At 40.5% G+C, this 15,124-nt stretch overlaps 1 protein-coding gene across 1 annotated transcript in view; it reads right to left on the reverse strand.

The window, feature by feature from the left end:
* Positions 1-2,489: 2,489 nt before the first annotated feature.
* The window catches only part of ZMYM4 (zinc finger MYM-type containing 4), a 192,137-nt gene continuing 179,502 nt past the window's right edge, over positions 2,490-15,124 (reverse strand). The window contains exons 27-30 of the mRNA XM_004704979.3: positions 14,200-14,311; positions 10,683-10,931; positions 5,185-5,314; positions 2,490-4,331 (exon numbers count right to left, since the gene is read on the reverse strand). Of these exons, the coding sequence (XP_004705036.1) occupies positions 4,124-4,331; positions 5,185-5,314; positions 10,683-10,931; positions 14,200-14,311 (699 nt within the window). The 3' untranslated portion in view covers positions 2,490-4,123. The remainder of the gene's footprint in view (positions 4,332-5,184; positions 5,315-10,682; positions 10,932-14,199; positions 14,312-15,124) is intronic.

The following is a 15,124-nucleotide window of genomic DNA, read 5'->3' on the forward strand; positions in this document are numbered from 1 at the left end:
ATTGTGATAAGAATTGTATGAGCCCCCAATAAAATGATTTTTTTTAAAAAGTTCTCGGGAGAATGGAAATAAAAGTGAATGGAATTAAAAAAAAATAAAGAAAGATGGGGGTTGGTTTGTATACAGGCTGGTCTATATTCAAACACATGAAAACAGCTAGAACTCAACGGGGTTGCCGTGTCTCAGGGTTTCAGCCTTTGATAGGGTGCAGATGGAACCAATTTTCTATCGCTACTGGTGGAAAATGTTTCTATTTTCTTTCTCTACAGGTTTTGACTTTTGTAGGTTTTACTGTAAAAATTCTTTAGTGCTAAGCTCTTCTTTGAATCTCATTTGTTAATCTTTTATTGAACAGAAATCCTTAATTTTTATATAATAAAACACATTTCCCACTCTACATGGTTTGTGCTTTGGGAATTTCAAGCAGCTGTTCTCTTCCCTTAAATATAATATCCTTTTCTATTTTCTGATTTATAATTTTACCTTTCACATTTAGACCTTCAGTCTACCTAGAGTCTACCTTCAGACATGATGTTAAAATTAGCATCTTGCTTTATTTTTTCCCACATAAGCAACCAGTTTTCAAACATCACTTACTCTAAGAGTTTGTATATTACTTATTAAATATATACTATAGCTTTTGCTGCTATTTTGAGTAGGCTCTTTCCCTTTTAATGATCTAATTATCCCTACAGAAAACTGTTCCTTAACATCTGAAAATACTAGAAGGTTGGGAGGAAGAGGGGGAGGGGAAGGGAGAAAGGGGGAACAGATCACAATGACCGACACATAACCATACACCCCTCTCCAGGGGGAAGAACAGAAAACATGGGGGAAGGGGGACAGCAGTCGGTGTGAGAGATGAAACTAGTAACAATGTACAATCTATCAGGGGTTATGAGGATGAAACTAATAACAATGTACAATCAGGGGGTTTGAGGATGGGGGGGGAAGACGAGCTAATACCAAGGGTTCAATAGAAAGTAAATGTCTAGAAAAGAATGAGGGCAACATATGTTCAAACATGCATAATTCAACTGATGTATGGATTGTGCTAAGAGCCGTACCAGTCCCCAATAAAATGGTTTAAATTAAAACAACATCTGAAAACACTGAGCTTCAAATAACAACGGCTTGAATAAGATGGGCGGTCCCTTTCTTCCTTCAAGGTCTGAGCCAGCAGACAGGAGGAAGTCCAAACACCCATTATTTCGTGGCTATTTTTTCAATGATGTAATAAATTTTGTTGATCACTCATGCTAGTATAGTGAACTTGGGATTCTAGCTCAATTAAATCTTGAAAATTCCATTCAGTGCCATGGAGGATATTTTTATTCACAACAAAAATTAAATTCTAACTTTATAATAGAGTGCTTTTCAAATGAGAGGGAAAAAAATAAATAAATATAATGAGAGTATTACAGGGCAGGCAGAGAGAAATACTCTATGTAGAATTTGAAGATATATTTGCACAATACCAAGAGAGCCAGAAATTCTAAGGAAAAAAATCATTTAGTCTTAAAATCCCAATTTAAATATGAACTTAAGTCTTAAAAATGGACAGATTCTTTATTCAAATCTCAGCATCTCAAAATTATGAAGGTTGATCTAATGCAGACTTTGTTAATCTCAAAAAAAAGTTTGCTTAAAACTAAAAATATACAGGATTCCTTTTAGGGCTTTAAATACAGTTAATAAATTAAATATAGAATAGTTTAATTAACTAAATATAGACCAAATCTTTGATGAAATACAAGGAAACAACTGCAACACTAGGAAGCAGTGACATAATCTGGATTTTCTGGGCTAAAATCCCAATCATTTAATGTTGGGAAAATGATTTCCTTATCATTTTACTCTCTGCTGGGTTATACTAATAGGGTCAGACAGAAAAAGTATTTAAAATTATCTCAAAGCATAAAGAAAAGGAATAACAGCCATCAAATACAAATATACTATTTTATTCTAAGGAATTATTTTTATGAGTTTTGCAAGGGGAAAACTCCAAAAGTAGTTAAAAACAAAAAGGGAGAAAGGATGCTTTAGATACTTTTCTTATTTGTTGGATGTTGTGTCTGTTTTTCTCCTGAGGGCAAAGATCAAATTTTTAAATAAGATAGCAGATACTCGGACACACACTATCCACAGGTACCCTTATGAGGAATGACGAATAGTTCATTTTTTCCCCCCACGAATTAACAGGACTCTGGGCAACTCTGTGGACTAGCATGCAAGTGAAACCCCGACACGGCCCCTCTCTGGGCACTATCACTCTGCTTAAAAGAGACACATTTCCTCCTCGCTCTGCTAACAACATGTGCTTTTCGTGCGGTGAGGAGGGTAGCGCTGTCTGCGTTTATGCAACCACAGCGTTCGACGGTGCGGTTCACACAAACCCCGGTGGACTCGACAACTGAACGGCTTCTCCTGCACATCACAGATGTCTGCGACTGAGGACGTTTTCCAGGGAGAAATGACAAACACAGATGGAAGGAATCATACAGAATTGGGGAAGATTTACTTCTTTTACACAGTTTGTGGTAACAAAAATGAAATCTGTTACAGGCAGAGGGACAGAATCATCGAGTACACAATGCCAAAAGGCCTACTTTAAAATTTTTATTATAGTTAAATGACTTTATTTGCTTTAAAAACAAACAAACAAACAAAAAACACCTGCCACCCCACCTGAAAAATGGGATCTATTGACAAGTCTTTCAAGGTTAAAATTTCTAACAGGCATTTTGGACTTTGTTTACTTCTATCATGGGCTCAAATTAATCTTAGCTATGAGGAAGTTCTGTGATTAGTCAACATCATAAAAGTTTTTGATTCCAAATTTTGTGGAGGAGAAACAGAATGGAGGTGAGGGAGGTGGGCCGATATGTCAAACGTGCCGGGGAGCGCTCGGCACACAGCTCGAGGACAGCCAGGGCTTGGACAGACGCACGCCGGAGAAGACGTGCTTGTGGGTACTTTCAAGTGTCTGAGGGCAACCAGGTCATCTTCCAACAACTCCCACAGGATCACACTGGGACCGCCTCTCCCGTCATTCTGATAGTTTAATAATACTGTGTCTTCGGGGAAACCCACAGGTTCACCAGAGTAAGGAGAGACTGTTCAGTTTGAAATGACGCGGGCCTCCAAAAATTGGTGCAAAAGACAAATAAGAGGAATTATTTGGGAAAACGGAAGGTAAAGCCATGGGAGAAAAGCTGCCATTTGGGCAAAAAGGAAAACAAAAGGAGCCCCCATTTCTGGGTAGCACAGCTCATGCCTGGAGACATCAGGCATAAAGGACGGCACTCAGAGAAATGAGCATTTTAGTGGGTTTTCTATAAACCTCTCAAAACACCTGGGGTCTAACGGGCTCCACAGAATTTCTGTGTGCATAATTAGTTTGCAAAGTTTCACCCCGTTCCTTGATCCACATCCAGACCCACACTGTGTAGGCTAGACCCAGCAAGTGAAAGGGACCCATCGCTGTGTCGCAGCAGCGGGGCCTTGTCCCTGATGTGAGGGCCTGTAACAAAAGCACCGGAGGCTTCTCTCCTTCCCAGAATTGGCTTGGCAGTGAAAATCAAAATCAAGACCACTTCACTAGCTTTTTTAAAAAGTTGATTATTTTTATTGGGTCTTCAAGTCTGGGTCCCACAGTTCTCACCTGATGTCACTCTGAGTTCTACACTGAATTCTCCCAAGACTTGGATGGAGGACCTTGCCCAAGGAGTCTACTGCAGCCAAGGTTTTACTCCAAAGCTACCTCTCTAAGGTCTAAGGTTACTATGGTAGAATTTAATACAACAGTTTTCCTTAAAAATATTCCACAATTTGTTATTCCCAAACAAAATATGATTATGCACCACTCAGAGGAACTGCTTAGTCATCCTGGAGATGTCTGTAGTGCTTGCTCTACCACTGCCAAAGCACAGCCGTCCTCGGTTTACACTCTTGCCTTCAGTTTGCATCTGTACACCCACACTGTGTTCACGAGTCATCTGTCGTCCATCATCTAAGGGTCAAGCCGAGAGGACTTGGGCTTATACATCAGTTTCCAATGGCTAGATGCATTCACAGTTTGGTGCATACCAATGTATATGAAAATAGGAACCAAAATGCCATTTCAATCAGATAATTCAACCTCAGAGTCTTCAGATTTGGCTTTGGCAAGTTCTTCATGTACCTCCCTCACCATTAGAATACGTGTTAACATGGTGTCCAGCGTCCCAGGGTCGATCGGGAAAGTGGAATACCACATGGGGCTGTTCGGGACACAGGAGCGCTCAGGTTGAAGGTAGAACACATCATTCCTCTGCTTCACGCTTTCAGAGCTACCCATGGGGAAAAGAACGATGGAAGTGGAGGTCAGAGAGTGTACAAAATCCTGAATTCCTTATTAACACCATGGCTCTCCACTCTGCCCCACGATGACGCACCTGAGGGATGAATACATAGGTTCTGAGGCATTCCCCCCTCCCTCCACGAATAATCTGTAATTCTGTACTCTTTTCTCAAGCACTAAGAGAATACTCTGGATCTGAAATGAGTACGTAAAGCAAGGCGAAGTATAAAGTCCTATCCAACGTTAGCAGTGAAGACACCCGAGAAGTACTGAAAATCTAACTAACCCGTGACACCACGGCTGAGAACCACATACTCAACACCCAATATCACCAAGCACTCCATACATACTGCCTAGGGTAAACCATATTTCATATTTCCTTTGGGGGGGGGGGGAAACCTTCAGTGTAGACTTTACAATAATAAAATCATTAGGTTTCATTAAAAGAATGCTGTAAAAAATTGCAGTTCCTTTAAAAAAATGTATTAGTCCCTCCCTCCCCTCAAAAGTGTTTTTCTACCTAAAGGCTTAGCACCTCTCCTCTAAATTTATTTTCTAAACAATAAAGATATTAAGTAAAGTCTAAACAACAGTTGAAAAGATCAAATACTAGCAGGGATTCTTGCTCTTAAAGAGAATTTTGGGGGTGATGGGGAGATTAATCAAGATAGGGCAATTTATTTCTGGTCACTAATCCAAGCAGACAAGAATGGCAAAATAAAACTCTTTGTCTAAAGCCAAAAGCCAGCTAGAATTCCGAGGTTCAAGCGTCCAAAATGTAAAATTGGATAACCCCTGTTTGCAATGGGCCTTATCGAGTGCAGCGGAGCTCAATCACCTACCATTTTGACAGGTAGAACTCGTAAAGCCGGACTGGGCATCTTAGAGGGTTGTCAGTATTCTCTGCCATGTCCACACCCACCGGTACCTCATCGTCTTCATTTCTTTTCCTCTTACCAACAGTTAGTTTATCTTGGAATAAAAAGGAAAAGATTATACTTTAAAAGATTTGTCCTCAAGTCTCAACACACCCAATGAGTTTTGCTTCCCAGTCGGACTTTGACCGTCGTTCCCTCCCTCTCCATAAGCAGACAAGTGTTCGTGGAGCACCTGCGCGTGTGCGGACATTACTCAGTGCTGGGTTTATTTGCTGAGGCCAATGAAACAAAGTCCCTGTCTTATGAAATTTATGACCACCCCCACTGAGCAAGTAGGGGTGCCACTGGCAAAAAAGCAGAGGACTGGAGACTATGGCTACACTCTGACATTGACCTTATTAATAAACTTTATAAGGTACAGCAGAAAAAAGGGTTCTACTGTTTCTTCTCCTATAGGCAGAGATCACAAATAAATATTTACACAGTGGTGCCAGTGTCTCTGGGTATTTATTCAAACTTCCTTAACTTGTCACAGGGTTATGAAAAATGTCATCTCTTTGGGGAAAAGATGTTCAGTAAGAAAAGCGCCAACCCCGAGGGTAGGGTGAAGGTCAGGGGACAGTGGGGAACCGATTACAAGATCGACGTATAAGTCCCCAGCCCAAGGGGACGAACAACAGAAACGTGGGTGAAGGGAGACACTGGATGGTCTAAGATATGAAAATAATAATTTATCATTTATCAGGGGTCCCTGAGGGTGGAAGGGGGATGGGGCATGGGGTTGGGAAGGGGGGGGGAAAAAGAACTGATACCAAGGGATCAAACAGAAAGAAAATGCTTTGAAAATTATAATGGCAACATATGTACAAATGTGTTTGATACAATTAATGTATCAGTTGTTATAAGAGCTCAAAGGGGAGAGAAAAAAAAGAACTCAAAGAGCCCCCAATAAAATGATTTAAAAAAAAAGAACAAATTTTCATTTTCACCAAAAGAATTTTGTACAGGCCAAGGGTTATCAGAAAGGAGCCAAGGGCAGGGTGAAACGCTAAGGGCGTGGAACAGAGCAGCAAGGGGATCAAAGCAATGAAGATCCCAGAAAATATGAAAAATAGTCTTTGGGGCCTGGGTGTGGCACCCCATTGGACTCAACCATCAGGAAAACACTCTTAATGGACAACAAACAGACCTGGAACTATTTATAAGCTTTTCTTTTTTTGTTGTTAGTTTATTTTGGTTGTTGTTTTGTTTTGTGCTTATTATTATCTCTGCATGTCTATCTAGATAAGATAGGTGGGATAAACAATCTGGAGGAGAAAACAACGAGACTGACAGTTCTGGAGGGACACAGGAGAGGGGGAGGCCGGGGAAAGGACATGGGTGTTAACAAACCCAGGGAAAAGGGAACAACAAGTGATCTAAAATCAATGGCAAGGAAGGTGTGGGAGGCCTGGTAGTGCTTGTTCAAGGGCAATGTAACTGAGAGGAATTCCTGAAACCCTAATGAAGGCCAAACATGATAGTGGGACAAGAGGAAAGTAAAAGGAACTAGAGGAAAGAACTAGGAGGCAAAGGACATTTACAGAGGTCTAAATACAGGTATGTACATATGTAAATGTATTATATATAGCGATACAGAAACAGATCTATGTACATATATTTATATGTTAAGTATCAAGGTAGCAGACACACATTGGGCCTCTATTCAAATACTCCCTCAATACAAGAACACTTTGTTCTAATAACCTGGCATTCTGTGATGCTCAGCTTCCTGACAACCATCTCTGAAGACAAATGGGTGCATAATCAAATGTAGTGAAGAAAGCTGGTGGTGCCCAGCTATCAAAAGATATAGCATCTGGCTACAGCATCTTTAAAGGCTTACAGACAAACAAGCGGCCATCTAGCTCAGAAGCAACAAAGTTCACATGGAGGAAGCACACCAGCCAGTGTGATCATGAGGTGTCGATGCGATCATGTATCAGGCATCAAAGACCCAGAACAAAAAATCTTATCAAAGTGAATGAGGGGGAATACGGAGTGGAGACCCAAAACCCATCTGTAGACAACTAGACATCCCCTTACAGAAAGGTCACAATGAAGAGAGGAGCCAGTCAGGGTGCAGTATAGCACCGATGAAACATACCACTTTCCTTAGTTAGCAGTTTTCAACCTGTGGGTTGTGACCCCTTTGGGGGTCAAACAACCCTTTCACAGGGGTCACCTGATTCATAACAGTAGCAAAATTACAGTTATGAAGTAGCAAGGAAAATAAGTTTATGGTTGGGGGTCACCACAACATGAGGAATTGTATTAAAGGGTCACGGCATTAGGAAGGTTGAGAACCACTGCTCTATTTCTTTAATGCTTCCTCCCCCCCACCATCATGACCCCAATTCTACCTTACGTATCTGGCTAGACCAGAGGATGTAACTGGTATAGATAAGAGCTGGAAACACAAGGAATCCAGGACAGATAAACCCCTCAGGACCAATAATGAGAGTAGTGATACCAGGAGGATAAGGGGAAGGTGGGGGGATAAAGGGGGAATCGATCACAATGATCCACATATAACCCCCTCCCTGAGGGACAGATAACAGAAAAGTGGGTGAAGGGAGACATCAGTCAGTGTAAGATATGAAATAATAATAATTTATAAATTATCAAGGGTTCATGAGGGAGGGAGGGGGGGGCGGGGGAATGAGGAGCTGATACCAAGGGTTCAAACAGAAAGAAAACGATGATGGTAACATATGTACAAAGGTGCTGGACACATGGATGTATGGATGGATTGTGCTAAGAGCTGTCCGAGTCCCCAATTACATAATTTAAAAAAAGAAAGGAGTCACGGATGGGGTGAAAAGTTTCTTTTCCACTTTTCCTTTCAGTCTTCTAGAAAAGTGATTGCACCTAGGAACTCAGGGAAAGGCTTTCTTCTGCCTTTAACAGGCAGCACCAAACGCTCCCCAGCTTCCTCCTTAGGTATCAGTTCAATAAAGTTCATGCTAGTTTTTACCTAGCAGCTACCAACATGTAAAGATCGTGCTCATTTTCCATTCAGAAAACAAGCTGATGTTTAAACAAAACAAAAAAACCCAAGCTGAGTTTATTACCAATCCTGTGAAGGAACTATTCATTAGAAAACTGGGAAATGTAACTCTTCTGGAGCATTAACCACATGCAGCCAGTTTTGAGATGCAGAAACTTCAGGGTGTCCCTGGAAGCTGTTCTAGGATATATGGATTTTCTTTAGTGACTCAGTTTACTAATGACTGGCCCTGATGCCCTGGAGAAAGCAGCATGGGAGGCATTGACAGTGACCTTCAGGAGACAGAACCTGCTCTCACTACCCCTTCTTGAGACGGCCTTCCTCATGCTGCAGGGTGATGATGCCTCATTCTGTCTCTTTGCAACAAATATTTCTGATTACACAATTTCTGGCGTTTCTCTGTGAATTTAAATTTTTATCAAATAAGACTAAGGAAACAGGACATAGGCATTCTGAGGAAAAGCATGATAATCTTTGTGTTTTCTAAAGTAAAAGAAAGGGAAAAAAATTACACAAAGTAAAACATCACAATTGGTTGTGTTTTGTTTTCACAGTTTTTTTTATGGATTTTAGTTTCAGTAAAAATTTTAATTCTGAAAAATACAAATTTAATTCTCTCATTCAAAAGAAACATTTCATTCAGATCCCATGTAAGTAACAATTGCTCTGGAGGCTTTCAGAACTCATAGTTTTGGTCAAAATCAATAAATTTAATTTCTAATTATACTACCAAGATAAGGACTGGTGGCATGATAGTCACACTTACTTGAGTTTAATCCACCGAGGGTCCGAGCTCCCGTAGGCGGCTCACTGCTACAAAGTCTACAGCTGTGGGAGACCTCGGGGTAGTTTTAGAGTCCAAACCAACTTGACCTCACACAACATACCACCAACTGGAAATCTTCACACATTATTCCACCTGGCAAGTCTGGCTAGACCACAGGATGTACACTGGTACAGATACTGGAAACACAGGGAATCCAGGGCGGATGATCCCTTCAGGACCAGTGGTGTGAGTGGCGAAACAGGGAGGGTAGAGGGAGAGTGGGTTGGAAAGAGGGAACCGATTACAAGGAACTATATGTGACCTCCTCCCTGGGGGACGGACAACAGAAAAATGGGTGAAAGGAGACGTCGGACAGGGCAAGATATGACAAAATAACAATTTATAAACTATCAAGGGCTCATGAGGGAGGAGGGAGCGGGGAAGGAGGGGAAAAATGAGGACCTAATGCCCAGGGTTTAAGTGGAAATGTTTTGAAAATGATGAGGGCAATGAATGTACAAATGCGCTTTACACAATTGATGTATGTATGGATTGTGATAAGAGTTGTATGAGCCCCTAATAAAACGATTAAAAAAACATTGGCAACAAACTGTTACTTAATAGGCTGTATTTAGAATACAAGATAATAAACTTCATAATAAACTGTCACTTGTCGATGTCACCTTAAGCCAGCGGTTCTCAACCTTCCTAATGCCGCAAACCTTTAATACAGTTCCTCATGTTGTGGTGCCCCCAACCATAAAATTATTTTCGTTGCTACTTCATAACTGTAATTTTGCTACTGTTATGAATCGTAATGTAAATGTCTGCTACGCAGGATGTATTTTCACTGTTACAAGCTGAACATAATGAAAGCACAGTGATTAATCACAAAAACAGTATTTAATCATATATTGTGAAATACGTATTTCTAATGACAAATCAATGAAACTTTGTCTTGAAGCATGGTGTAGCATGGGTAACAGTCTTCACGTGGGCGTATCTGCATGTGGGCGGACCGCCTGGAGACGGATAGAGGAGCGGTGTCTGGGTTCCGGAGACCATCGGAAATATGTGTTTTCCAATGGTCTTAGGCGACTCCTGTGAAAGGGTCATTCGACCTCCAAAGGGGCGGCCACCCACAGGTTGAGAACCGCTGTCCTAAGCCATCGAAACCAGCTATTAGTTCTTTCAGTATTCATGTGCACTGTAAAGAGGTATTCTGATCAAAACGGGATTTAGATATAACAGATTGAAAACCTAAGCAGACTTCTAATTGGCAAATGAAACACTTACTGCCTCTAGATCAGTGTTTCTCAGCCCTAGCTACATATTCAAATCCTCTGGGAAGCTTTACAATGTTGGTTATTTGGCTTCTACCCTAGACCAATTAACTTAGAATGTCTAACATCAAAGGCAACTGAAGTAATTACTTCAGTTATGAGGAATGCTTATATACCCTAGCTGTGATAATAGGGGAAAAAAAAAACCCAAAACTTAAATGCTAAAATAAAGCTAAGTACTTCCACTTTTAAAATGCACCGAGCCCTCCAAGACAACAATCTATTTATTCCTAACTAAGCCTTCAGACAGGCGTCTCTGGAACAGCACCACACATACACACACCACACACACACACACACACACCTGGCTCCAGCTCGTGCTTCTGCAGTGGGGGGAGGAACCTCAGATACGTCATCTTGGTGCTGTACTTCAGTGTCCTGGTCCGTCTCATCACGTGAGCGAAGGAAAGCTTCAAGTGCTCACTCACATTCTTTAGCTGGAAGTATTTGGTATTGAAGAAAAGGAGGGTGTTCAAGAGAACAATTGGCGAGTAGGCACCCAGCTGTTTGCACTCCCACAGGTGTTCCTCTTCAATCCGAGAGAACATGTAACCTGAACAGAAGGGGGAAACGGTACTTAGTTCCTGCAGAACAGGACGAAGGAGCTTCTCCGTGTTCCAGGACTGGAAGATGTGAAAGGAAAGAAGGACCCTTCTCATTCCCTCCTCTCTTAAGCAGACACACAGAAAGGTACCACGAGAAAACGGCCTCTGAACCCACACAAGTCGATCAGTCCCTAATACTCAATGACTGCTACTTACATATACATGTATATGTATTTTTTCCTCTGAAGGTGTGACACTACAATTGTACACTACATTAAAAAGCGAAGCCTTATATGGGAAGAGATATATACAAAATAGTTATTTATCCTATAATGGAAGAGGATATACGGGGAACAGATGGAGATTGTTGGAAGGACCAGGAAGGGCCATGGGTTGATTGCCTCACCAACTTCCTAATTCCAGACAATCAGCCTTCAGATCTGTGAGACAGCGCTTTTCTTGTTTCCTGTTGGCTACCTGCTCAGCAAGTGCTGTTTCTTCTGATCACAACACTCACGTTTTCTTTTGAGAAGCAACGCCCATGCTCTTCCTGTTTAAAGCACCGGGCTGGGTGAAGCTGGTCCCACCCTCTCTCAGTAATTATCTTCTCTTAGAATACCATCTGGTAGAGTTGTCTTCATCCCCCCCACCCCCCAACCTTAAGCTATGGTTTACATCAGAATTATCTGGAGGGCTTATTACAACACCAATTGCTGGGCATCAACTCGAGATTCTGAAACCTAAACATCTGTATTTCTACTGCTATTTTATATCTGGGCTGGCAAACTTCTAATTTTTCTTTTTTTGGCAAAATTTTTATGTAGAGGGCCAGGCAGTAAATATGAAGGTAAGTGGGTTTCTACCTCCGTAACCTTCAACCGCGCTTCCCCCCACCCCCTTCCACCCCCCCCCACCTCCGCCCCCAATTCTGGACTCCTCAATCTACACCATATCGAAACTGCAGTGCCGGCATGCTGGAGCGACACAAACGGTGCTCCTTCTTGATGTTACTTTGAGTTCTGAACAAGAAACAGTGATCTGAAGGGGCGAGGTCAGGGCTACTCTTGAAGGAACAGGGGTCCGTGATGGCAAAAAATTCCTTAGTGCACATTTTCTGGCTTTTCTCAACAATGTTTCCAATTTTCTTATAACTTCTTCTTAAGCTCCAGGTATCCCAGATTTTTAGAGAAAAATCTATGGAGATTATCCCGTTGGAATCTTCAAAAACAGTCGATATAACTCCTGGCTGACGTCTCTGATTTGAATTTAACTGGCCGGGTAATTCCCTTGGAAGAAACTATTCTGAATGGATCCTGCTCTTTGGATGGTATTCATAAACTCAAGACTCCTCCCCAGTTAAGAGTCACTCAGCCGATCTTTGATTTTAGCACCTACCCAGCCAAGAGCCTGTTGAGGCCAAGGTGCGTGTTTAAAATGGAAAATGCCAAACCACGTGAGATCCCAACTTCAGCAGATACTGTATCAATGGTACCTCTATGATCTTCTCTCACCAATTTCTAGACTCTAGCCACATGCCTTTATTGTCAAGATTGACGGTCTTCCTTCTCTTGGCTCATTTTCCTTGAGGTCTTTCTAACTTTCCTAAAAATGCTGAGTCACTAAAAACCTGTTGTTTTATGTGGCGCCTCACCTCAGCAACTTGTTGCAAACGTGTCAATGATCTTCCCAAAGGAAGATGTCTACTTGAATTCTGTTCAACATCTGAAGATTCTCATGGCCACACCATCTATTTTGACTCAGAGTGTCCCTACAGGGGAGGGTAGAACTGCCCCTGTGGGATTCTGAGACTAACTCTTCACAAGAATACAAAGTCTAGGTTTTTCCCAACGAGCTGCTGGTGGTTTCAAACTGCTAACCTTGAGATTAGCAGTCCAATGCCTAACCACTATGCCATGAGGGCTCCTAATTTGATTATTAGCCTTATTAAAATATTGTTAATCCTTAATACAACAGACAGTTCTGATCTCAAAATAGCCTTTTCCCAGAACACACACACATACACACAAATCTGAAGACAAGTTTATTATTAAGATACTTTGTCTGCAGCTGCCCAGTGATCACAAAGATATGTTTAAATATTTTGTTTACTAAGCCTGTGCATGCAGGGACAGAACCCTGATCTCAGAACCTCTTCTGCTTCTCCTTTCCCTTAGACACTGAGGGCCATACAGGCTCTGCACAACTTTGCTGCTGTAGATTGAAACCACCCATAAGTTACATGTGAACAAGGAGATGTGGCTATGTACAATTAAACATTACTTTTATACTTTTAACAGGATTTTATCTTAATTTTCATATTATAAAATACTATTCCTCTTGATTTTTTCCACAACCATTAAAAAAATTTAAAACCCAATTTGCTGGCTCCCGACTGAGAACATTAATTTTTTTTCATTAATTTTATGTTAACTAGTTTGGTCTTAAAATAGATCACTCTCTTTTGAGAATGATGGCAACAAACATACAAATGTGCCTGACACAATGAATGTATGGATGGATTGTGCTAAGAATTGTATGACCCCAATAAAATGATTAAAAAAAAATAGATCACTCTCCCTCATCTTAATTTATATTGTTTAAAAGTGATTATTTCCTGGTGATTTGTTTGGATACTTTAAAAGCTAAAGAATTGCATAAGAATTACAATAAAGTGCTTTTAAGTGCACCTTCTTCATGAGGCCCCTTAAATAAAATTCTTTCCTAATTCTCTCCAATGTCTCCTGTCCTGCTTCTTTACTCCATTCTTTAAGAGACTAGCCACAAAACTAACTATTATTCCCAATTCTATGCTCCCAGAGCCTGTTTTTGAATGCAAAAAACATCAAGCCACCTCTTGGCTCACAAGACGTCAAAAGCTCTGTGCCCTCAATGGAACTGGCGTACAATCCTGAATGTCACATTCAACTCTATTTACTTCTAGAAGCTTGAGACCAGCACGTTGTCAGCAAGAGAGTCTAAGAGTAGAGAATGTGGCCGCTACTCTTCTCCTGTAGAGCTATATTGACTTGAAGATCAAAATGAAGTTTCTAAAAAGTAAAACTGTAACTTAAAGTTTTGTTTGTGTTTATTATTTTCAGCATTTGGAATCTATAAATACCGTAAAATAATAAATCCAAAACTTTAGCCTCAAAAGTTGATATTCTATAACCAGGTCAGATATAGGAAATAAGCAATTCATAAAAAGATAATCACAGACTCATGCAATTTAACAAAGCATGTCAGTGAAAACAATCAAAATTAAAATAATTCTCCTACCATTAGGAAGTACTGTAGGTTCCCATATTTTCAAGAGTTTGGTAAGTTCAATCATAAATCTGGAATAGGGTTCAGTAAAAATGTTATCTATCCTACCATTTTCAAACAGGTACTGTAAGAGAAAAAACATAGGTACATGTTGATAAGAAAAATTCATTTGTGCTTTCTTTCTATGTTAAAGACTTCCAGCTCATGGTTAATTTTTGTCCTTTACAGTATTGTGAGCAATACTGATCTAAGTATTTTAAAGAGGTGTCTTAAAATACCAGGATTCAAGTTAAGTAATTCTTTTAATTATCTTGGCCATTAAGTTCTTTTTTTGAGTCTCCTTATAAAAATAAGGATACAAAATAGTTATAATTATAAATAAGTACACCTTACTCAGTTCATAAAACTACCATACTAAAAACTGATTATAATGCACATTTTTCAAATCAATACCTGCAGATGTGTTCTGAGGATATCTGACTGATTTTTTAGTTATGAGATCATTTCCCAATAATTCAATAATGCCAGGTGACTAGAGAAGCCCCAATTTAAAAACTTCACTCAGAGCCTGTAACCACAGCATATAAATACGCTAATAATAACAATGTCAAAGGACCACAGAACAGGAGGAACACAAGTCTGGGGACAGTATTGTTAAACACAGTTTTGAAGATGTCATTTAAATGAGCAATGTAGAAAAATACATAGCCGCCAGTAAATACGTAAGAAAGATCTGGGGTTTTTATAAATACCTAAAATTAAATTTAGTCGCCCCCCCCCCCCAATTGCTGAAAACAAAACAGGTGCACAAGCAGATGTGGGGAAGACAGAGGATGGTGCCTGGCTATTGAAAGATACAGTGTCTGGGGTCTTAAAGGCTTGAAGAGGCCATCCAACCGTGAAGCAACAAGCCCACATGGAAGAAGCACATCAGCCG

This window comes from Echinops telfairi, unplaced genomic scaffold (assembly GCF_000313985.2).
Source record: "Echinops telfairi isolate 266 unplaced genomic scaffold, ASM31398v2 ScPeMD7_7457;HRSCAF=8495, whole genome shotgun sequence".
Taxonomy (NCBI): Eukaryota; Metazoa; Chordata; class Mammalia; order Afrosoricida; family Tenrecidae; genus Echinops; species Echinops telfairi.